Source organism: Oncorhynchus masou, chromosome 24, assembly GCF_036934945.1.
Source record: "Oncorhynchus masou masou isolate Uvic2021 chromosome 24, UVic_Omas_1.1, whole genome shotgun sequence".
Lineage (NCBI taxonomy): Eukaryota > Metazoa > Chordata > Actinopteri > Salmoniformes > Salmonidae > Oncorhynchus > Oncorhynchus masou.
In genome coordinates this window covers 111,908,245-111,933,700 of record NC_088235.1, presented here as the reverse complement: position 1 = coordinate 111,933,700, position 25,456 = coordinate 111,908,245, and the positions used below count along the sequence as shown (strand labels likewise).

Sequence of the window (25,456 nt, the reverse complement as noted above, 5' to 3'; positions counted from 1 at the left end):
GCACATGGGTACCTGCTTCTATAAACCAATGAGGAGATGGGAGCGGCAGGACTTGCAGTGCGATCCGCGTCAGATATAGGAATGACTTCTATGCAGACACTTGTTGGCGCACACGAGCAGTGTGGTGCAATAATTGAATAACATAGATTTCTAAATTTATTTTGCAATGCAAGAGGTGTCGTCAGCCTGTTACTATAATGTTCCTTCTTAATTGGCTTGGTAACGTTATAGAAAATGGTCTATTGTATAGATATGGCAACTAATCTCCTGCTGTTTTGGCGGTGCGGGTTTTGAGTGATCATTCCCTTGAAATGGTCCTATCCTGGCAACCCTGCTTGAAAGCGCGCTGTGTGTATAGCAGGCTGCTTTTCACCGGAGCACGGATGAAACTACGGACGGAGCGGAGAGAATTTGGACCGCGAAGAGAACAAGACCCAACGTTGAACTGATTTGATAAGTGTCAGATATTACATTAGTGGGTAGCATTAGTTAGTTTTTTAATCCCTTGATAAATGAACGCAAGTCTCGGACATTCCCATCGTTTGCGTGCATTGATGAACACAAGACTTGACTTCACCCTGTCTCTTATGAATATTGAATTCGCGGTATGAATTGTTTACATCTGATAGTTTGATGGGGCTTTTAAGGATTATGATGCCTCCCAAGTTACAGCTTTTGTCTATTTTGGTTTTTGGAGTGTCGATGCTCTTCATTGAAAACCAAATCCAGAAATTGGAGGAGTCGCGGGCAAAACTGGGTAAGCATTTGAACGTTGTTGTGCACACGATATTTTATAAAATATCAACACTAGTTACGTGCTAAGTGTTTGTAAACATTGTGTTTGGAGAATTACAATCATCGATTTTGGATTGGAAAGCTATCTTGGGGTTTTTGGGTAACGTTTAACTAGCTTAAAATAGCTTTCCAGCCAAGAGTGCAGTTTTGCATTCTAATCGAGCTAGCTTGCAGCTGGTTACCTAAAGGCAACTCCGTAGCTAGTTGACTGGCTACAATGTATCCCCTGTTTCCACATTTAGCTGATGTTTTCCAACAACAAACTAGTTAACTTAATACGTTTTAGTATTTACCAGAAGATACCCGAACCTACCGTAATGCTTTTTTTTACACTGAGCTGCACTGGGGTCAGAACGTAATCATGGTTTCATTAACACAAGAGATCAACATCGCAAATTGGGAGTGATGAACCAATGGAAGACCATCCCATTTAAATGACAGAAGGGGGTGGACATTGGGTGATGCTAATATGGGTGAGGGACATGGCAGGATCAAAATTGGGGAGAGATTAACTTTAGGAAAATTGCGTTGCTATTGACATTTCGAATTTCACTAGTTTCCAGTAACTATAGTTTCCAGGCCATACGGGATTTACTGTTGATGCATAGCACTACCAAGCTGTTGCTAGCATGAGGGTGATGCAAACGTGGCTATACAAATTTATTTGGAAAAGGATCTCGGCCTTCAGACACGATGGAGTCGGAAAACATACCTCAATGCAGAGATGTGATATGCCACTGTACTCCAAATTGTAACTTTATCCACACTGATACATAGACAAGATTGAAATACTGCTAGTTTTCCTTGAAAAATCCCCTTTTTGTCCTCATGCTAGCTAGCATGAGGTGGCTACTGCTAGCTAGCATGAGGTGGCTACTGCTAGCTAGCATGAGGTGGCTACTGCTAGCTAGCATGAGGTGGCTACTGCTAGCTAGCATGAGGTGGCTACTGCTAGCTAGCATGAGGTGGCTACTGCTAGCTAGCATGAGGTGGCTACTGCTAGCTAGCATGAAGATGAAAGTTGCCGTTTCCTGGGTAAAAATGTGCAGTGTTTCAATCTTCTCGTTGCACAGCTGCATTGTAACTCAGTTGGCTGGAAATCTGAGTTGTCTTGTTCAAATCAAGCTAAAGATAGAGCAGGAAGGGCTCTCATATCTATGCGTGAAGAGTTTTGATTTGAAGAAGCTAGCTGTCACAGCTATAGCTGTGTTGGTCATGTTTCCCATTCCCTTAGAGGCAATTCTGCATCATGCAGTTGTCCCCACCTAGGTCTGATCCAAAAGATTTCCCCTCTCCAACAAATAGAATGTCATGTTATCGTTTCACCTGGGTATGATATTGCTGTAGCCAGACAGCAAAGAGAACACGCCCCTATCCGCACAGACAGGGCCGCTGTGGAGAGGGTCAAAGGGTTGGACATCACCGAGGACCTGTAACGGTCCCCTTCACACCGACAGAATGGTGATGAATGCTCAACAGAGCCTTGTTGAAGAAATTAGTCTTGGCCCCCCAATACCCTCCCTCACAAACTTACACAGATGCACTGTTGAGAGCATCCTGTCGGGCTGTATTACTGCATGGTAAGGCAATTGCCCTGCCTGAAACCGTGTCATAGGAAGGCCAAGAAAATCTTCAAGGACCTCAGCCACCCAAGCCATGGTCCTGTTCACCCCTCTACCATCTAGAAGATCTTCAAGGACCTCAGCCACCCGAGCCACGGCCTGTTCACCCCTCTACCATCTAGAAGATCTTCAAGGACCTCAGCCACCCGAGCCACGGCCTGTTCACCCCTCTACCATCTAGAAGATCTTCAAGGACCTCAGCCACCCGAGCCACGGCCTGTTCACCCCTCTACCATCTAGAAGACATCTATCTCCAGGCCATCAGACTAGCCAGGCCTCCGCCCTGAACCTTATTTTATTGAGCTTTATTTACTTAGGCACGTTGGTTCATAAGAACAAATTCTTATTTACAATGACGGCCAAACTGACGACGCTGTGCTGCCCCTATGGGACTCCCAATCACTGGCCGCCCGGTCGTGATACAGCCTGGAATCGAACCAGGTTCTGTAGTGAAGCCTCTAGCACTGAGATACAGTCCCTTAGACCGTTGTGCCATTCTGGAGCCCAGAACCTTAGACTCTAGCCGGCTACCACCCGGGACTCTAGCCGGCTACCACCCGGTACTCTAGCCTGCCACCACCCGGTACTCTAGCCTGCTACCACCCGGTACTCTACCCTGCCACCACCCGGTACTCTAGCCTACTGCTGCTCTATGTACATAGAATCATTGAACACTGATCACTTTTAATGTTCACACACTGTTCTACACACTTTATATATCTATATACTGTATTCTACACATGGCTCATCCTGTATAACTAACTACTGCTTGATATACACACATTTTCTATTCACATTCGGTATATACACACCATTCACATATATTATATTCTGGACTCTGGTCCGGAAGATCATTTCCTGCAATTCCATCCATCTTGCCATGGGGTTTTGTACTGTGTATTTAAATACGATATTCTTGACATAGCTCCAAACCATCTCTACTACTGTACATACCATTCTTAGTATATATTTGTAAATTAATCCCGTGTTGATACAGTGCCTTCAGAACGTATTCATACCCTCGATTTATTCCACATCTTGTTGTGTTACAGCCTGAATTCAAAATGGATTAAATACATTTTTATCTTTTTCCCAGCTACACAAAATACCCCATAATGACAAAGTGAAAACATGTTTATAGACATTTTGTAGAAGCACTTCTGACATTGACTACAGCTGTGAGTCTTTCTGGGTAAATCTCTTAAGTGCTTCCCACACCAGGATCGTTCAACATTTGCCCATTATTCCTTTCAAATTGGTTGTTGATCAAAAGCTAGAGAAACTATTTTCAGGTCTTGCCATATATTTTAAAATCGATTTAAGCCAAAACTGTTACTCGCCCACTCAGGAACATTCAGTGTCTTCTTGGTTAGCAACTCCAGTGTAGATTTGGCCTTGTGTGTTAGGTTATTGTCCTGCTGAAAGGGGAATTTATCTCCCAGTGTCTAGTGGAAAGCAGACTGAACCAGGTTTTCTTCTAGGATTTTGCCTGTTCTTCGCTCCCTCCTTCCATTCTTTTTTTTTATCCTGAAAAACTCCCCAGTCCTTAATGATTACAAGCATACCCATAACATGATGCAGCCACCACTATGCTTGAAGATATGGATAGTGGTACTCGGTAATGTGTTGTATTGGATTTGCCCCAAACATGAGGCTTTGTATTTAGGACATAAAGTGTATTTCTTTGGCACATTTCCAGCAGTGTTACTTTCGTGCCTTGTTGCAAACAGGATGCATGTTTTGGAATATATATATTTTTAAATTCAGTACAGGCTTCCTCCTTTTCACTCTGTCAATTAAGTTAGCATTGTGGAGTAACTACAATGTTGACCAATCCATTAAACTCTTAACTGTTTTAAAGTCACCATTGTCCTCATGGTAAAATCTCTGAGCAGTTTCCTTCCTGTCCGGCAACTGAGTTAGGAAGGAGGCCTGTATCTTTGTAGTGGCTGGGTGTATTGATACACCATCCAAAGTATAATTCACAACTTCACCAGGCTCAAAGGGATATTTAATGTCTGCTTTACATTATTTTTTACCCATCTACTAATCGGTGCACTTCTTGGCGAGGTGTTGAAAAACCTCCCTGTTCTTTGTTTGAAATTCACTGATCGCCTGAGGGACCTTACCTCTATACCCCACACATACAGATAATTGTGAGGTAGTCATTCAACAGTCATGTTAAACTCTATTATTGGAGCCAAAGTGAGTCCATGCAACTTAGTATGGGACTTGTTAAGCACGTTTTTACTCCTGAACTTGTTTAGGCTTACCATAACAAAAGGGGTTGAATATTTATTGACTGAGACATTTGAAGCGGCAGGGTAGCCTAGTGGTTGGAGCGTTGGACTAGTAACCAGAAGGTTGCAAGCTCAAATCCCCGAGCTGACAAGGTACAAATCTGTCGTTCTGCTCCTGAACAGGCAGTTAACCTACTGTTCCTAGGCCATCATTGAAAATAAGAATTTGTTCTTAACTGACTTGCCTAGTTAAATAAAGGTAAAATACAATTTCAGTTTGACATTTTTAAAATTAATTTCTTTCTCTTTGGGATGTAGTAACACAACATCTCACTGCACCCTCTATATCGTTGCTAAACTGTGTACGCGACCAATAAACAATTTGTTTTGATAATGTCTGTCAGTTGTCTGCGAAGGCTAAGCCATAACCATCCCAGAGGATAATTTTTCTGGTTCCTCTGAAGCGGGGTACAGACAAAGCTGCTCGTCGAGACTAGCCGTCATGCTCCCCTTTTGGTGTAAGTTACATATTTGTTTTAAATAAGGGAGGGGGGGGGAGTGTGTGTGTGTGTATAAATATAACAATCAATTGAGTATATCATGACTAATGAACCAATGAATAATGAACAGAAAGCATGTTTTTATTCCGATCTAATTTGTATTTGTCACAAGCTGCCTAAACAACAGGTGTAGACATAACAGTGAAGTGTTTAACTTTTCCAACAATGCAACAAGACCACAAAAACAAGGGTTTAAAAGATACAATAATAGAACTAGTGACCTGAGGAATAAGTACACAGCTTTCGGACATGTCCTGAATTTTCATTATGGATGAGATTGGGGAGGGGAGGGGAGGGGGGGTCTGAAATCCAATAATACTGTAATTAAATGGGATTAAATGTGGACGGCTGCTGTATCTGGAGAGGTGAAAGGTGACGAATGAGCAGCAATGGGGAATAATCCCCATCGTGCTGCCCGTCTGTCACTATAGCCCAGTCTCTGACGCATCAATGACTGCGTCCCAAATCACACCCTATTCCCTAATATAGTGCACTACTTTTGACCAGGGACCCCCTAGGTATTTCAAACTCTGAATAGGAGTAAACTGTACAGAAACTTTTACATATAGTTCTACTATGCAGGCTATCAATACAAATGGATGTTTTAATAAAAATAAAAAGAGATCTATCTTTTTTATATGCATTTCCCGTTATGATTTACTGCACAGTGACGGGTAGGTCACGCCAGCTCATTGTGTGAAACGCATTGCACCTACCATGAGCAGCTTCCTTGTGGTACTGCATATAATACATGCAGTACCACTAATACATTGCCATTAAGGCTATTGTTAAGGCCCACCACACCAGGAAGCTGCTGACACAACCCTGGAAACAAAGAGGATTGTAATAGTTGTTACTAGGTAGACAAGAAGAAGAAGCAGCTTAGCCAGACCTTTATCCTGTTGTCCACGTCCCTGCTGATCGTGCAACAGATTGACGTTCGGAGTGTGCTACTAGACGGTGGCAGTACTTCAGAAGGGGGGGGTTGTTCTGCCCGCAGGGACTGGTTGAGGGCACTGTCCAAGGATTAAGTTTGAGTGGGAGAGGAGGGCTCTATATTAATAGATGGTAGTAAGTAGGGCCAGGACGATACCTCAAGTTTCTGCTCTGATGGGGGTCCTAGGCTATTTGGAGGGAGAAAGAAGAGCAGGATGTCTATTTTGTGTTTGAGTAGACAATTACAGTGGCATTACCCATCCTGCCAATGGGTCAACCCTTTTGACCAGATGTGACTATCCTTTCTGATTGAACAGGATTCGTCTGCCCAGCGACGTTTGTAGAGTGCATTTTGCCATGTGCACGATTGATCATTAGCCCCTCTTTTGTTGCTGTCTTAACAGCTTTTTTTTATTTTTTTATTTATTTATTTTACCTTTATTTTACTAGGCTAGTTACTAGTTAAGAACAAATTCTTATTTTCAATGACGACCTCTTATTTTCAATGACGACCTGTTCAGGGGCAGAACGACAGATTTTGTACCTTGTCAGCTCGGGGAGTTGAACTTGCAACCTTTCGGTTACTAGTCCAATGCTCTAACCACTAGGCCACCCTGCCGCCTTATCCACGAATGCACACAGATGACACAGTGGCTATTTACCTAGGATACATGGTTGAATTCACAAGAACAAGGCATGTGCTTATATTTGAATATGTCTTAAGTCTGGTATGTGAGCTGCAATGGGTTTTATACTTGGCAATGTTACTTTTTTAGAAGAAATTCTAAATATCATTGTAAAACTGAACCTAATGGGGATGTTTCCTTCGTGTCCTCAATGCATTTCCCCACTTCTTTCCACTGCAATATTAGCAAGGGTTCTTGTTGTGGAGTGGGTTTTCTTGGTACCCTGGCAAGTCTCCTTGGCAAAGTGGGCTTCACGGAGGGGAAGAAAGGAGTGAGAAGGGGGGGGGGGGAGAGATTTGACAGACGCCTCTCTCACGGTTCAGTAAGGCCCTGTTCTTTTCTGGGCCTGGTTTTCATGTCTGTTCAATCTGGATCTCTGCTCAGCAACCTTATCACGAAGACTGCAACTTTTCAGTCCAACCTGCTGGAGCCATTTTGTATTTTCATGGACGGTTGGAATCCCAGCAAAATGCTCTCTGATTTCTTGTTTTAAGTGGTGCAGAGACAGAGGTAACTTTTTAATGTTTTGGTTCCATATATTTAAAACATCTAATTTTTTCTGTTTTTTAAATTGTTTTAACTGTTCTAGGGTTAGGCTATTATTGCTGCACGACAAAGTTATCTCTGCGAATCATTGTAATGTTTGTGTCAATTAATCCTGTAAGGGATGGGTTGTCAACTGGTGATTAGACACGGAAATAAAATACAAATTCATCAAATAATAATTGAACAAAACGTATCTGTTGTCCCACAACTTGCCAGCCCCAAAATAAGGTTTTGTTTCTGTGTAACTGATTTTTAATTATTCATGTTTTTGCTCACTCTGTAAGCAATTGTCTGAGTCCACTGGAGTAAGTTTGGTTCGAGTTGGTGATTGGCAGCACATCCATTATGATACTGGTTAGCTGAGTGATGAATGGAGGTTGTGTGTGTGTGTGTGTGTGTGTGTGTGTGTGTGTGTGATACGACTGCAGCAGGACTATCGTCTTTCTGACTGTCAATATTAATCTTTTATCAGGAGGCTGGCTTTTGTGTTAATCAGCAGTGCTTTGATAAACGAGCTGCCAGTCAAACTGCAAATGTAGTGGTGAGGAGAGCGATGCCAGGCCAGACCACACATTCTACTTCGACAGGACTTAATCTGCTGCTGTGGGCAAACTACCAAACTGGCACACCACGATGAGAGGTTTTGATTTCTACCGGTTTTGTCTTCTTCCTCTCAGCCTTGTGTGGTTTAGACTGGACGGACGGACAGGCAGAGACCAACCGAGACAGATGGCAAGTGGAGGATGGTCATTCTCTTTTTAGAAACTAATGACTCCGGTCTGATTGTCGATTTTGGGTGTTTTTGTCAAGTAACAAAGCCTAACACTTCCCCGTTCTAGGCAGATATGAGTAATTCATCTAAACTAGAGTGGAAGTGAGTGCATGAGCACTATGGAAGACATGGTACCCTGAATAATGAGTCCCCAATGGAAAAGAAAAGAAGAGTGAATGCCTCCTCTCCCTGTCTCAGCTGAAGGCATGCTGATTCCTGTCTCTAACACTCTGCATGGCCCAGAATGCCTCCTCTCCCTGTCTCAGCTGAAGGCATGCTGATTCCTGTCTCTAACACTCTGCATGGCCCAGAATGCCTCCTCTCCCTGTCTCAGCTGAAGGCATGCTGATTCCTGTCTCTAACACTCTGCATGGCCCAGAATGCCTCCTCTCCCTGTCTCAGCAGAAGGCATGCTGATTCCTGTCTCTAACACTCTGCATGGCCCAGAATGCCTCCTCTCCCTGTCTCAGCTGAAGGCATGCTGATTCCTGTCTCTAACACTCTGCATGGCCCAGAATGCCTCCTCTCCCTGTCTCAGCAGAAGGCATGCTGATTCCTGTCTCTAACACTCTGCATGGCCCAGAATGCCTCCTCTCCCTGTCTCAGCTGAAGGCATGCTGATTCCTGTCTCTAACACTCTGCATGGCCCAGAATGCCTCCTCTCCCTGTCTCAGCAGAAGGCATGCTGATTCCTGTCTCTAACACTCTGCATGGCCCAGAATGCCTCTTCTCCCTGTCTCAGCTGAAGGCATGCTGATTCCTGTCTCTAACACTCTGCATGGCCCAGAATGCCTCCTCTCCCTGTCTCAGCTGAAGGCATGCTGATTCCTGTCTCTAACACTCTGCATGGCCCAGAATGCCTCCTCTCCCTGTCTCAGCTGAAGGCATGCTGATTCCTGTCTCTAACACTCTGCATGGCCCAGAATGCCTCCTCTCCCTGTCTCAGCAGAAGGCATGCTGATTCCTGTCTCTAACACTCTGCATGGCCCAGAATGCCTCCTCTCCCTGTCTCAGCTGAAGGCATGCTGATTCCTGTCTCTAACACTCTGCATGGCCCAGAATGCCTCCTCTCCCTGTCTCAGCAGAAGGCATGCTGATTCCTGTCTCTAACACTCTGCATGGCCCAGAATGCCTCTTCTCCCTGTCTCAGCTGAAGGCATGCTGATTCCTGTCTCTAACACTGCATGGCCCAGAATGCCTCCTCTCCCTGTCTCAGCTGAAGGCATGCTGATTCCTGTCTCTAACACTCTGCATGGCCCAGAATGCCTCCTCTCCCTGTCTCAGCAGAAGGCATGCTGATTCCTGTCTCTAACACTCTGCATGGCCCAGAATGCCTCCTCTCCCTGTCTCAGCTGAAGGCATGCTGATTCCTGTCTCTAACACTCTGCATGGCCCAGAATGCCTCCTCTCCCTGTCTCAGCTGAAGGCATGCTGATTCCTGTCTCTAACACTCTGCATGGCCCAGAATGCCTCTTCTCCCTGTCTCAGCTGAAGGCATGCTGATTCCTGTCTCTAACACTCTGCATGGCCCAGAATGCCTTCTCTCCCTGTCTCAGCTGACTTCTTCCTGTCTAACTCTATGTCCCTGTCACACTACCATGTACACACTCACTGTCCCTCAACTAGGAATGTGACACATAATTTTTTTCTTAATGTTTAAACTATTTTATTTTGTATTTTTAAATCTGGTTTTCTTGTAAAATGATTGCATTCCACATGAATTCACAATGCTGCTGCTGTAACGGATGTGAAACGGCTAGCTTAGTTAGCGGTGGTGCGCGCTAAATAGCGTTTCAATCGGTAACGTCCCTCGCTCTGAGACCTTGAAGTAGTTGTTCCCCTTGTTCTGCAAAGGGCCGTGGCTTTTGTGGAGTGATTGGTAACGATGCTTCGTGGGTGATTGTTGTTGATGTGTGCAGAGTGTCCCTGGTTCGCTCCCGGGTATGGGCGAGGGGACGGTCTAAAGTTCTACTGTTACACTGCTAGCAACAATATGGGTCTCATGGTACATCCCGTTCAGATGGTTGCACATTGCACCTGTACTACCATTTGACTCACTATGCTGTGTATTTTCTCCATGCACTTCCTATCGCTGAGTCTACTATTTTAAATTACACAACCCAGGCCTTTATAGCCTATTATCCTGTTGGGCTATAACACAAAGTTTTGTTTTGTGATAACTGCACAGTGATTTAAATTTTGTGGAGGCAAAAAGTGGGATTTTTTTTTTAACTTGATAAGGTTCCCAATTTTAGTTTAAACGTTCACACCCCTACCTTCCATCTCAATTCCAGCTGGGTGTCCACATTCCATTATGTCATCAGCAACTTGTCTGATTTTAATGTTGTATAATAGGCTAGTCATTGAGTGGTAAAACAGGCTACGTGGCAGATTCTGCAGGCGTTTAATCTGACATATCCTTCTAACCTGTTTTTATTTAATTTAATTTATTTATTTTTATTTAAAAAAAAATGGGGGGGGGACTTTAATGAGATACATGTTTAGTCCTGCTTGATAAAGCTTAGGCATGGATCTCTGAGTGTATGTTTCTCTGAATGCATTCGAATTTCATCTGGTGAATTCCTTTTATAGTTTGGGCCCAAAAATTGTTTAGTAATTTGTCAAATGTATCCATAATTGATCATGTCCTTGCAGCCAGGCTACCGTACAGAATTAATGACCTATCACATTCCAGACAGTCCAATTCACGATCAGGACTCTCGACTAGGGGCGCCACGACTGTGATTCTGAACTTGTTCCACTTCCTGCTATTACACACGTTCACTGGAAAACAGACTTCTGGTGGGGAACAACAAACTGTTTGTGCTCCAACGTGACCCGGGACAGGACAGCTATATTGATCCAGAGAAGAGGGGGGTGATGGTGGCAATAAGGAGAGGGAGATCATAGAGATTACAGTGGCCTTTTTCACTGGCTGACATCCGATCGCATCGCTTCTACAGGGCTACCGTGTCTGTTCGCTTCTACAGGGCTACCGTGTCTGTTCACTTCTACATGGCTACCGTGTCTGTTCGCTTCTACAGGGCTACCGTGTCTGTTCGCTTCTACAGGGCTACCGTGTCTGTTCGCTTCTACAGGGCTACCGTGTCTGTTCGCTTCTACAGGGCTACCGTGTCTGTTCGCTTCTACAGGGCTACCGTGTCTGTTCGCTTCTACAGGGCTACCGTGTCTGTTCGCTTCTACAGGGCTACCGTGTCTGTTCGCTTCTACAGGGCTACCGTGTCTGTTCGCTTCTACAGGGCTACCGTGTCTGTTCGCTTCTACAGGGCTACCGTGTCTGTTCGCTTCTACAGGGCTACCGTGTCTGTCTGCCTAGTTCTGTGTGCTGCCTTGAGCTTCAATGATTTATTTCTGTTTACTTCACTAAAATACTCAATCTTTCCACAAAAAAAATCCTTGGGTCTTTTCTGAGCTTTGGAGGATGGTATTTTAGATCTGGGCAGATCCATGTAAAAGGACGCATGAGCATCAACATGTGAAGTCAACTCTGGTGTCAAATGAAACCGACGAGTCAGTTTAAGGCATACATTTTTCAATAATTTTCTATCCTAAATGTGAGTGAGTCTGATTCTTGGGTCAAACTAATGGAAAAGGGGTCTTTTTTAGAAACGTCTACTAGAAACAGTCTTAAGGTATTGGAAATACATCAACACACCATGTTGAAGTAAAGACCCCTGACAACTTTTTTTTGGTTCGGACCAGCCTTGATTTGGCCCAAACAGACTTCTAGATTTGGTTCTGTCCAGATCTGAACCAATCATAGATATTTGGAGAGCACAGTATGTTACAGGAGAGCGCAGTAAAGTGTAGTTCATTACACAGTGGAGTACCACACGAGTTGAATACACTGCAATATTCTGAACTATACTGCACTTTATTAATGTCTAAACTTGTGAATGATCTATGATTGGTTCAGATTTGGTCCTGACCAACCCAATTTTATCTTGCTTGGGGGCGGAGCTCATTAAAATAATAGAATAATAACCAAATATATGCGAATATGCGATTCACCACTTACTTACACAGACTGGTCATGTGGAGTATAGTCTCTGTTGTTTAATTAGTACATAGTTAATACCTGCATTTCAAGAAGGGATCCAGCCTAAGGCACTAGAAATTAGCGTTTTAAAGCTGATATAAATAAAGATTTATTTTTTGTGTGTGTTTCAGTCACCTTTTTTGGACCCCACCAGTTTGCGCCTGAGGGTCATATGCAAACAAGGAAAATGCACGTTCCGGTTGTGCTTCTCGTGGCTGGTGATTTTAATGCAGGGAAACTGAAATCTGTTTCACCTCATTTTATTATTACCTCGTACCCCTGCACATTGACTGGGTACTGCTACTCCCTGTATATAGCCATGTTATTACCTCATACCCCTGCACATCGACTGGGTACTGCTACTCCCGTATATAGCCATGTTATTACCTCATACCCCTGCACATCGACTGGGTACTGCTACTCCCGTATATAGCCATGTTATTACCTCATACCCCTGCACATCGACTGGGTACTGCTACTCCCTGTATATAGCCATGTTATTACCTCATACCCCTGCACATTGACTGGGTACTGCTACTCCCGTATATAGCCATGTTATTACCTCATACCCCTGCACATCGACTGGGTACTGCTACTCCCGTATATAGCCATGTTATTACCTCATACCCCTGCACATTGACTGGGTACTGCTACTCCCGTATATAGCCATGTTATTACCTCATACCCCTGCACATCGACTGGGTACTGCTACTCCCTGTATATAGCCAAGTTATTACCTCATACCCCTGCACATTGACTGGGTACTGCTACTCCCTGTATATAGCCATGTTATTACCTCATACCCCTGCACATCGACTGGGTACTGCTACTCCCTGTATATAGCCAAGTTATTACCTCATACCCCTGCACATTGACTGGGTACTGCTACTCCCTGTATATAGCCAAGTTATTACCTCATACCCCTGCACATCGACTAGGTACTGCTACTCCCTGTATATAGCCAAGTTATTACCTCATACCCCTGCACATTGACTAGGTACTGCTACTCCCTGTATATAGCCAAGTTATTACCTCGTACCTCTGCACATCGACTGGGTACTGCTACTCCCTGTATATAGCCAAGTTAATTTTTAAGTTTTAATGGCTATTCATTAGTCACTGTGTCGTTATTCCTCAATGCACTTTTTTAAATTCAAATGTTTTACATTTTAAATCTGCATTGTTGTAAAAGGACCTATAAAATAAGCTTTTCTCACTTAGTCTTCAGCTGTTGTTTATGAAGCATGTGACGAATACGACTTGATTAGCTTCTGCTCGTCTTGTGTTAGGGGCCTATTGTGCTCGACCTAAACAGATGGTGGGATGTCTTGGTCCACAGGGGAAAGTCTTGGTTCATTTCATGATGTAGCCTCATAAGGGGGGGGGGGGAGAGAGAAAGAGTCTGCGTTTTCCAGTTGAAGACATAGTAGGGGGCATGTGCTGTAGCACCAACCTGTCCAAAGCCCATTTCCCCAAAGCATTGCATCGTGGGCACATCTCTATAACTGATGATTTTTTCCTGCAAAGGATTAGACTAAATGTAAATCTCTCTCTCGCTCTCTCTCTAGCTCTCTCGCTCTCTCTCTCGCTCTCTCTCTCTCTCTCTCTCTCTCTCGCTCTCGCTCTCGCTCTCGCTCTCGCTCTCGCTCTCGCTCTCGCTCTCGCTCTTGCTCTCGCTCTCTCATGCTTATTTTACCCACTGTGATATTGCTGTTTGGTACCTGTCGCTTTGTTTCAGGCGTAACATCAGCTGCTGCGGATGATTTGTTCTTTATCTCCCACTGAGGTGGGCGGCCTAGTGGAAACAGAACCATTACACTCTTTGCTAAACTTTAAAAAATGCACACCTTTTTTGGGTGTTTGATTTGACTAAGAATTACAAAAAATAATATATATATATATATATATATTTTAGGAAGAACAAAGTCGCAATGGATTTGTCATTGAGGCTAGGTTACTCAAATTAGCGTGGAAAATGCTGATGTCTGTTGTTGACGTGTCAGGCATAGGTGTATAGGTGGCAGGGAAGTCAGGCGCAGGAGAGTCAAACGGAGTGTAAAATGGAGTCTTTTAATAAAGTCCACGTAACATGTTCCATAACACTAAAAGGTACATACATCATCAAACATGGGTACAAGGACCCGACGCGCACCTATACAACATAAAACTACACTGACAATAAAACAATCTCTGACAAAGACATGAGGGGAAACAGAGGGTTATATACACAACAGGTAATGAATGGGATTGAAAACAGGTGTGTGGGAAGACAAAACCAATGGAAAATGGATCAATGATGGCTGGAAGACCGGTGACATCGAACGCCAAGCACCGCCTGAACAAGGAGAGGCAACGACTTCGGCAGAAGTCGTGACATGACGTCACAGTTTTTCTTACCAATTTGAGTGAGCCAGTGAGTTGTACAGTAGATTCTACTTTTCTTAAAGCTTGGGCAGTAGCATCACTAAGCCAAAGCCTATTGGATTGAACACAAATCTGCTATGGTGAACCACTGAGGTGGTTATTGAAAGTACTCTATCTGGGACACAGCAAGTAAAATATGTCTGTGACAGCTGCTCAAATGATTTACGAGGTTGTGATTGGCCTTACCTCTATTTATGCCATCTGCTCTGTCTGTAGAACAGCACGGGAGCATGGCCTGCATACACCACATTATCCTGTCTGTAGAACAGCATGGGGGCCTGCATACACCACATTATCCTGTCTGTCTGTAGAACAGCATGGGAGCCTGCATACACCACATTATCCTGTCTGTCTGTAGAACAGCATGGGAGCCTGCATACACCACATTATCCAAATTGTAATGTCACTGTGTGAGTGGTGCAAATACTGGCTCTCCAATGTACTAGGAAAATATATATATGAACGTTTTCATATCTAATAATTAATGTAAGATCCGTGGGTGTGCCTTGAATCTTTTTGCACAAATCTCCCATCGTCATCATCAGTCTGCAGCAATAGATGTGTATTCAATTAGCGTACGCGCACACAGTAGTCTAGCGCCAGGAAAACGTCAAACTGTAGGTCAGTGTTTATAAGACTGACAACATCATTAATTAAAACACCTGTTTGTAGTTATAGATTTGGCTGCGATGGATAATTTTATAATTTGAAGCATGCGGCTTGAATTGATTAGTCCTATTGATCATCATGATATCAATACAATGTGTCCTAGCCCAGTGTCCCAAATGACACCCCTATTTGCCCTATTCCCATTGTAGTGCACGAAGCCCATAGGATTCTGGTCAAAAGTAGTGCACTATGTAGGGACTAGGGTGCCATTTGGGATACATACAGGTATACTTGTTTCACTTGCCAATGTCTTGTTGGCTTTGTGATTCATATGCTATGCTGCAGATATTTAACGGGGGGGGGGGGGGGGCGCGCGAGTTAAGCAGGGAGGGAGAAAAGAAGTCAAATACTTTCTCTCTTTAGCAGCGCCGTTGTAGTGATAAATAATTCAGGGAGAGGTCCATGGGGACGTTGTTAAAAGTGAACTCATCTCTGACAATAAGATACAGTTCTCTAGGTTGGTGTAGGCTACAGTAAGCAGAGGTAGGCTCTAAGGACCTTACGATATGATATTATCACGATACTTCGGCGCCGATATGAATTACCTATTACGATGCTATGTGTGTTGTGATTTGTTGATTTTATTTGATGTTCCAATCATATTGCTCCCTATGTAACGTCTGCTGCAGAGAGACGAGAGAGCGTGACGAAACGAGCTTTGATCGTTCCAGGAAATGAGGTCTGAAAAGATGAAGAATAATCGAGACTTGGAGTCAAATATCGATATATCATCAAAAAATAACTACTGATCACCCCCCCCCACACCCGGCTAAGTGTTTACGGTCTGCAATAATACTGTTAATTTCAACTAGATCTGATCAGTACATTTTCTTACAAAATGGAATTAAAATCCCTCCTTTAAATATTTTTTATTTTAATCACACTATTTGAGTGTATGGAAAGCATCTTTTCCGCCAGCCTATGAGCAGGTGGGTAAATTCTGCCTTCCATGCAGGGTTTCTCCAATCTGCTCCCTGTCCGTACATTCTGTACCTCCCCAAGATGGCGCTCCATCTCTATCACCTGGATCCATTTGCCCCTTGAATATACATTCAATTTTTTTTTAAATTTTATTATTTTTACCTTTATTTAACCAGGCAAGTCAGTTAAGAACAAATTCTTATTTTCAATGACGAACAGTGGGTTAACTTCAGGGGCAGAACGACAGATTTGTACCTTGTCAGCTTGGGGGTTTGAACTCATAACCTTCCGGTTACTAGTCCAACGCTCTAACCACTAGGCTACCCTGCCCTAACTTTGCCCCCGTTGTTGCGATCTTGGTCACGGTAACCTGACTGTGACGTTGGATCGAGATTTAAATTCCACCGACTGAATGCACTGCTTTCATTTCTTCATTCAGAACTGTAAGATAGCCAGCCAGTCTCTCCACACAGCTTGTCCATTTCATGAAACCTTCATAAATAATTATGTTTTAAATTTGATTTTTTCTAACATGCCAATGTTTAGAAATCTGCCTTTTTTGGCTATGCACTCTCCTCAATGGGATATATATATATAATTACACAGACACCAAAGTTTAAATGTTTTATTAAAGTTCTGATTTTGCGTGCAAATGTAACATCCATCACACTGGAATCACCCATAGATGGTTCCAAAATTCTGGTTAAAAAGGTACCGCAACTGGGAGGGACAACATGGGCTTTGTCGTGTTCAGTTGCAAAGTGTTTTAAAAACATTTGGTTGCAGTGTGACCTAATGAACACGTTTGATGAGACTGTGTTAGAGAATCGGTGTGGTGGAGTCAGCAACAGTTTCACTGGTGCACAACACATCCATACAGTACGAACAGAGTTTAGCCCAAGAAACAAATCTTCTCATCGAGTGAAAATAGACCCTCTCTGCAGGAGAGAGAGAGAGAGAGAGGGAGGTGACTTTGCTGAGCTATTCTCTCTGAGAAACCTTTCACTGACTGAATTCGCATGTCTGCTGCTGTTTTGATTTCATGCCTGTCCTTGAACGCTATCAAGTATCAGAGGAAAGAATGGGTGGTGAGTACACCTGCATGATTTATGATAAAACGGAGAGCATTTCAAGTGTAATAATATATATATATATATTTTTAGCTTGTCTTATCAGATATTGACAATCTTAATCAGCAGCACAAAAGGTGAACTGGAATAATGGTCATGTTAGCTAAGCATTGGCAGCCATGGGGTCAGGCCAAACTGCCATCTGTGTCGATGCTGTTTACATTAGCTCACTATTATTATGTGAGTTTATTATGATGGATTATTTTCCCCGAGTGGCTCAGCGCTCTTAAGGCACTGCATCTCAGTGCTAGAGGCGTCACTTACAGACACCCTGGTTCGAATCCAGGCTGTATCACAACCGGCCGTGATTGGGAGTCTCATAGGGCGGCGCACAGTTGGCCCAGTGTCGTCCGGGTTTAGCCCGTGTAGGCTGTCATTGTAAATAAGAACTTAACTGACTTGCCTCGTTAAATCAAGGTAAAATAAAATTTAGATTTATAAAAAATGTCTCCTCTCTTGGTCTCTGTCTCCCTCCACATGGGTGGCAGACCTCTCTCCCTTCCAAGTGGGTTGAGTGTAAACTTTTTGGCCAATTTCCACACTAATAGACAAAGACGCGGTTGTGTAGCTAAAGCTTTGTTCATGCGGCATTCATGAATGAGAAAGTTAAATGGACTTGAAATGTGGCCAATAGGAACGCAATAAAATATTATGAATGAAACTAAAAGTAAATGTGATCAGACTTCAAATTTTTTTTTTGTTGCTTTTTTTGACATTTTACTATACAAGTTGTGATGGCAACTTTAAGAGGGATGGGCCCACCAGCATTGCTGTTCTAACCTTGCTGCTGGAGAAGCATGATGAGGCCTAACCCCCCCCCCCCATGGTCAGTGCTGATGAGGCCTAACCCCCCCCCATGGTCAGTGCTGATGAGGCCTAACCCCCCCCATGGTCAGTGCTGATGAGGCCTAACCCCCCCCCCCATGGTCAGTGCTGATGAGGCCTAACCCCCCCCCATGGTCAGTGCTGATGTGGCCTAACCCCCCCCCCCCCCATGGTCAGTGCTGATGAGGCCTAACCCCCCCCCCCCATGGTCAGTGCTGATGAGGCCTAACCCCCCCCCCCCCCATGGTCAGTGCTGATGAGGCCTAACCCCCCCATGGTCAGTGCTGATGAGGCCTAACCCCCCCCCATGGTCAGTGCTGATGTGGCCTAACCCCCCCCCATGGTCAGTGCTGATGAGGCCTAACCCCCCCCCCCCATGGTCAGTGCTGATGTGGCCTAACCCCCCCCCCCCATGGTCAGTGCTGATGAGGCCTAACCCCCCCCCCCCATGGTCAGTGCTGATGAGGCCTAACCCCCCCCCCCCCCCCATGGTCAGTGCTGATGAGGCCTAACCCCCCCCCCCATGGTCAGTGCTGATGTGGCCTAACCCCCCCCCCCCCATGGTCAGTGCTGATGTGGCCTAACCCCCCCCCCCCCATGGTCAGTGCTGATGTGGCCTAACCCCCCCCCCCATGGTCAGTGCTGATGAGGCCTAACCCCCCCCCCCCATGGTCAGTACTGATGAGGCCTAACCCCCCCCCCCCCCCCATGGTCAGTGCTGATGTGGCCTAACCCCCCCCCCCCCATGGTCAGTGCTGATGAGGCCTAACCCCCCCCCATGGTCAGTGCTGATGAGGCCTAACCCCCCCCCCCCCCCCCCCATGGTCAGTGCTGATGTGGCCTAACCCCCCCCCATGGTCAGTGCTGATGAGGCCTAACCCCCCCCCATGGTCAGTGCTGATGTGGCCTAATCCCCCCCCCCCATGGTCAGTGCTGATGAGGCCTAACCCCCCCCCCCCCCCCATGGTCAGTGCTGATGAGGCCTAACCCCCCCCCCCCCATGGTCAGTGCTGATGAGGCCTAACCCCCCCCCCCCCCCCCCCCCCATGGTCAGTGCTGATGTGGCCTAATCCCCCCCCCCCCCATGGTCAGTGCTGATGAGGCCTAACCCCCCCTCCCCATGGTCAGTGCTGATGAGGCCTAACCCCCCCCCCCCATGGTCAGTGCTGATGAGGCCTAATCCCCCCCCCATGGTCAGTGCTGATGAGGCCTAACACCCCCCCCCCCCATGGTCAGTGCTGATGAGGCCTAACCCCCCCCCCCCCCATGGTCAGTGCTGATGAGGCCTAATCCCCCCCCATGGTCAGTGCTGATGTGGCCTAATCCCCCCCCCCCCCATGGTCAGTGCTGATGTGGCCTAACCCCCCCCCCCCCATGGTCAGTGCTGATGAGAGCTATGGTTGCTCAGTGGACCAGATGAGAAACCACCCAGTGTATTTCAGTAGCTGTGAGGTCCTGACAATAGCGTTCAGTCCAGCAGACTGCTATGTCTTGTCTCAGAATAAAAAAAAATAAAAAAAACACTCACTTGTTAGCAACAGATATCTTTCATTTCGGTTTATGTAAAAAAAAATGTTAGACTCCCGATATTCCAGTAAGAGAATATCAAAAGGGTAATACGATAACCTGCTGTTTAAAAAAAAATGATCTGAATGACTGCTTCCTTTATAGTCGTAAAATATCTTCATTATTGTAAAAGTGACTAGCTTGCATAGTGTGCCTTGTATCCCGCCCTCACGCCTTTCAAGGTTAAAGACATGCATGAATTACTATACAGTTCTGACAGAACTAGACAAACTATTGACCGTTCTGTCAAACTTGCCCTTTTTCTTCTGTCTGTAGATAAAGGCTATTTCTAGTGAAGTGTAACTTGGATGTTGGCTAACAGTGTTTTCCACAAGAACATGGAGTAAGCGGCCGGTCGAATGGAGTAAGCGGCCGGTCGAATGGAGTAAGCGGCCGGTCGAATGGAGTAAGCGGCCGGTCGAATGGCGTAAGCGGCCGGTCGAATGGCGTAAGCGGCCGGTCGAATGGCGAAGCGGCCGGTCGAATGGCGTAAGCGGCCGGTCGAATGGAGTAAGCGACGGTCGAATGGAGTAAGCGGCCGGTCGAATGGAGTAAGCGGCCGGTCGAATGGAGTAAGCGGCCGGTCGAATGGAGTAAGCGGCCGGTCGAATGGAGTAAGCGGCCGGTCGAATGGCGTAAGCGGCCGGTCGAATGGCGTAAGCGGCCGGTCGAATGGCGTAAGCGGCCGGTCGAATGGCGTAAGCGGCCGGTCGAATGGCGTAAGCGGCCGGTCGAATGGCGTAAGCGGCCGGTCGAATGGCGTAAGCGGCCGGTCGAATGGAGTAAGCGGCTCTATTTTGGTGTCCTCTGATACATTCTAAAGACTTGACTCACTCTGTTTACCTCCCAGGTTGGAACAATGTGTTGTGGTATTGTGTAGAAAGACATGACTTTATAATTGAAATGACTGAGAAATGGTATGAATTCAGTGTATTTAAGTCTCTAGGCCAACACATTTAACCTCTTGAGATTAGTCTTAGTTACTGTTTTACTGCGAGATATGGATTGCCACAGTGATGTTTGTTCTTCAAATTGTGTTTTATGAACAAACTGAAACATTAGAGAAATAGACCACATTTATCTTGAAGATTTAAAGATTTTGGTTTTCCATTTTCCCCAGTTTCTCTCTAAATCACTTTTTTTTTGTTATTTAAAAAAATGTTATATATATAAGAAAAACAACATTTGGATGTAAATCCACAGCATTGCTTAAACCACATCAGGCGACCACCTTTGTGGTCAGGGAAAAATCAGTCTGTGGTTACCCTTTTATTTTTAAGTGTGCACCTAGTGTGTTTTTGTAGTGAACATATGATGGTAGAGTTTGCATAACAAATACCAGAGGTTGGCTGAATAGTGAAATCTGTATGTAAGTAAAAGTAACCCTCTTAAGAAACTACTCAAGTAAGAGTAAAAAAATAAAATGACTACAGAACCAATTTTGTTTTTACACTTCTTGGTATTATTTTGACAGCAAACGATAACAACTTAGTGCAATTTATTTGTATTATTTATGCCCGCCACAGCACCATCTTGCAGATGTCCTCCAGCACAGGTAGGCTGTACAGTTTCAATTACAGTCTTATTCAAAGTTGACTTATAGTGGAACTGACAACATTTTAACTACTTTGCAGATATGAAACAGACAATCATAATATCAGTCAAACATATCAAATTCCCAGTTTTGTTACAAAACCAATTTAAAGGTTTTAAAAATAGATTCTATTTGCCTCTACATTCCATGACGTACACGAAGGCATTGTTGACACAATATATGAATACAGTTTCATTCATGACCAACGTAATTCACCAATACATTTCTTGGCAGTGCAAAGAATATTGCTATCAGGTTGTCAGTCACAGCTGGCCTGGTACATGTGTTGCTGCCTCCATTCGGGATGCACTGTTTCAGTTCCAATGGCTCAATATTTTGGATAAAAACAGGACAAATGTAATTGGGGCTGACCAATGCCAATACAGTCAAACTAGCAAAGGCAATGATCACAAGTCAGTCATAACGTGGCTAATAGGCTAGCGCATCTATTTATGTAGCAAGCTAATAACACGGAGCCTAATGTTAGCTAGTTAGCTGCTAGGAAGATATCATGTCATTGGAGGAGTGGTAGCTAGAGATGCATGTGGCATTTGCTTAGCTAGCAAGAACTTAAACGACTTATCTAGTTAGCCAGCCTTAGCAGCTCTGCTAGGGTGAGTAAAATGGTCAGAATGAGGTGTTCTCTCATTTGTGTCTGGAAGTAGCAAGCTAACCAATTTTAGCCAGTTAGTTTTGGGTGCTTGGTTGGGACATGAATGCATTGTTGTCAGGCAAGCTACAGAAGGACAAATAGGCTACAATTCCCCGTATTTTATCAGTGCAATTTTTTTATGGCTCAAACTGAAAAAGTTTGAGGGTTTATCGAATGTTCCTTCGTTGATGGATCTTTTTGTTGCATAACTGAGGGAGAGAGGGCCAACCTATTTTTATGGTTGTTTGATCAATAGGACTGCAATGTTCCCAAATGTAAGCGGACTCCCAAGTGGTATTGACATATTTGCAGAAATCCTTCCAGGTGTATCTAACAAGATGCCAATCGCTTAAAGGCAAGCTTCCTTCACCCTCTCTCCTCACCCGCAAAATATCAATTGCATCTCGTGCCCTACACTGGCCTGTTAATTATGACTGGCAACACGATGTGTGTGTGTGTTGTCTTTCGTTATGATTAAACTATGCTGTTATGGAAAAATACAATTTGCCCGTAGCGTCTTTCCTATACAGATTTAAATTGCTGCTCTATTTCTATAGAAACATTTTGATTTCAAAGGTTTTAAAAGGAACAGTACTTTTTGGGGGGGTTCGATCCAGTTTAGAAATGTATTTTACTGGTCGGAACAGTGGAATGGAACAAACACATCATGGTTCTGTTCAGAACAAAACGATTGGGAAATCATTTCTGTTCCAATCTTTGTTACGAACCTACAAACACAAATCTTTATTAGGAGTGAAGCCGTGCGCTTCTCTTCAAGAGCCATGGTGGAGATGCGGGGTTTTGACGGACAACTTTGAAAGCCAATGGACTTAAGAGTTCTGACAAGCTATTTTGAATACATTTCATTGGTCAAGGGGTCGTTAACCCTTAAAACAAAGAGAAACAATAGTATCGATTTCATGATTTAATTTTTTTATAATTTTATAACATTTTGATGGACAAGGCTTTCAAGTGATTTGGTCAAATGTAACAGAGTAAAAAGGAAGTTACTTCCTTCAGAAATGACTTGAGTACAAGTACAGCCCACAGAGTTCCTCCAGGCAGTCCTAGTTCCTCCAGACAGTAACTATGACAGTACTGGTTCCTCCAGACAGTAACTATAACCGTCCTAGTTCCTCCAGGCAGTACAGCCCACAGACAGTAACTAGAATAGTACTAGTTCCTCCAGGCAGTACAGCCCACAGACAGTAACTATAACCGTCCTAGTTCCTCCAGACAGTACAGCCCACAGACAGTAACTAGAACAGTCCTAGTTCCTCCAGGCAGTACAGCCCACAGACAGTAACTAGGACAGTACTAGTTCCTCCAGGCAGTACAGCCCACAGACAGTAACTAGAACAGTACTAGTTCCTCCAGGCAGTACAGCCCACAGACAGTAACTAGAATAGTACTAGTTCCTCCAGGCAGTACAGCCCACAGACAGTAACTAGGACAGTACTAGTTCCTCCAGACAGTACAGCCCACAGACAGTAACTAGAACAGTACTAGTTCCTCCAGGCAGTACAGCCCACAGACAGTAACTAGAACAGTACTAGTTCCTCCAGGCAGTACAGCCCACAGACAGTAACTATAACCGTCCTAGTTCCTCCAGGCAGTACAGCCCACAGACAGTAACTAGAACAGTACTAGTTCCTCCAGGCAGTACAGCCCACAGACAGTAACTATAACAGTCCTAGTTCCTCCAGAATTGTACCGAAATACTATAACGTGTTAATCCCCACCAGACAAATACTGGATTGATAAAAAAGAATCATGCTATTTCTTCTGCCAGGTCAGCGTAGGTTACTTTGTAGTTGACATTTCATTGAGAAGGTTTTTGGGGGAAGCCTGTCCATCTATCAGAGCAGTGGGCATTCTCATTTCATCTACATATAGTTGCAGGAAATATGAATGACTGACTGCATTCTGTTCATGTCTTATGATAAACTTTAGCAAATAATACATTCTCTACTAAGGTCAATATATATATATATTTTTAAATGTGTTATCCTGTTTTAATGCCTGGATTCTGCGAGGGGGTCCCAATTATCGTATTTGAACCAGGATGTGGCTCTCCACTACCTATTGTTCCTACAGTGATGATTCACCATCGTCGTCAAATTGTTTTAGTGATTTATCTGCAGATAATTGACAAAAAGTGTAGGCCTACCGTTTGCCTTTGCAAATTTAAGGAGCCAAATGAACGGCTATATAATTGATCCAATTCGGTAGGCTACGTTGACTGACAAATCACTCATTGTTTGACCAGACCCGACACATCCTTGGAAAGGGAGCCAAGGAAATCCTTGGGTTTTACGTGTCCTGATACAATACCGTGGACATATAACCTCCAAACGAGCTTCAATGCCATACAACAATCCTAGTGCTCTTCAACCGATCGCTCTCCGCGCCCGCCCGCCTAGCATCACTACTCTGGACACTTCTTACTCTGAACGCTTCTGACTTAGAATATGTGGACAACTATGCATACCTTGGTGACTGGCTAGACTGTAAACTCTCCTTCCAGACTCATATTAAACATCTCCCATCCAAAATTAAATCTAGATTCAGCTTCCTATTTCGCAACAAAGCCTCCCTCACTCATGCTGCCTAACATACCCTTGTAAAACTGACTATCCTACCGATCCTTGACTTTGTAGATGTCATTTACAAAATAGCCTCCAACACTACTCAGAAAGTTGGATGCAGTTTATCACAGTGCCATCTGTTTTGTCACCAAAGCCCCATATACTACCCACCATTGGGACCTGTATGCTCTCGTTGGTTGGCCCTCGCTCCATATTCGTTGCCAGACCCACTGGCTCCAGGTCATCTATAAGTCTTTGCTAGGTAAAGCTCTGCCTTCTCAGCTCACTGGTCACGATAACAACACCCACCCGTAGCACGCGCTCCAGCAGGTATGTCTCACTGGTCATCCCCAAAGCCAACACCTACTTTGGCAGCCTTTCCTTCCAGTTCTCTGCTGCCAATGACTGCAATGAATTGACTTATCTCCCTCATTAACTTTAAGCGTCAGCTGTCAGAGCAGCTTACCGATCGCTGCAGCTCTACACAGCCCATCTCTGATTAGCCAAATCAACCAACTAACTACCTACCTCATCCCCATATTTGTTATTTTTTTCTATCACTCCAGTGTTAATTACTAAATTGTAATGACTTCGCCACTATGGCCTATTTATTGCCTGGCCTCCTTACTTCATTTGCACACACTGTATATAGACTTATTCTATTGTGTTATTGACTGTATATTTGTTTATTCCGTGTGTAACTCTGTTGTTTGTGTCGCACTGTTTTGCTTTATCTTGGCCAGGTCGCAGTTGTAAATGAGGTCTTGTTCTCAACTGGCAACCTGGTGAAAAAAATAAATAAAATAAAATAACCACGTTGCATGATTTATGGATGGCAAAGGGATATACAGTATATCGATTTTTATTCAG

General features: G+C 44.4%; 1 protein-coding gene across 1 annotated transcript in view; it reads left to right on the top strand.

Annotated features, from left to right (window-relative positions):
- The first annotated feature begins 353 nt into the window (after positions 1 to 353).
- hs2st1b (heparan sulfate 2-O-sulfotransferase 1b) overlaps positions 354 to 25,456 on the top strand; it is a 60,402-nt gene continuing 35,299 nt past the window's right edge. The window contains exon 1 of the mRNA XM_064933246.1: positions 354 to 757. Within this exon, the coding sequence (XP_064789318.1) occupies positions 634 to 757 (124 nt within the window). The 5' untranslated portion in view covers positions 354 to 633. The remainder of the gene's footprint in view (positions 758 to 25,456) is intronic.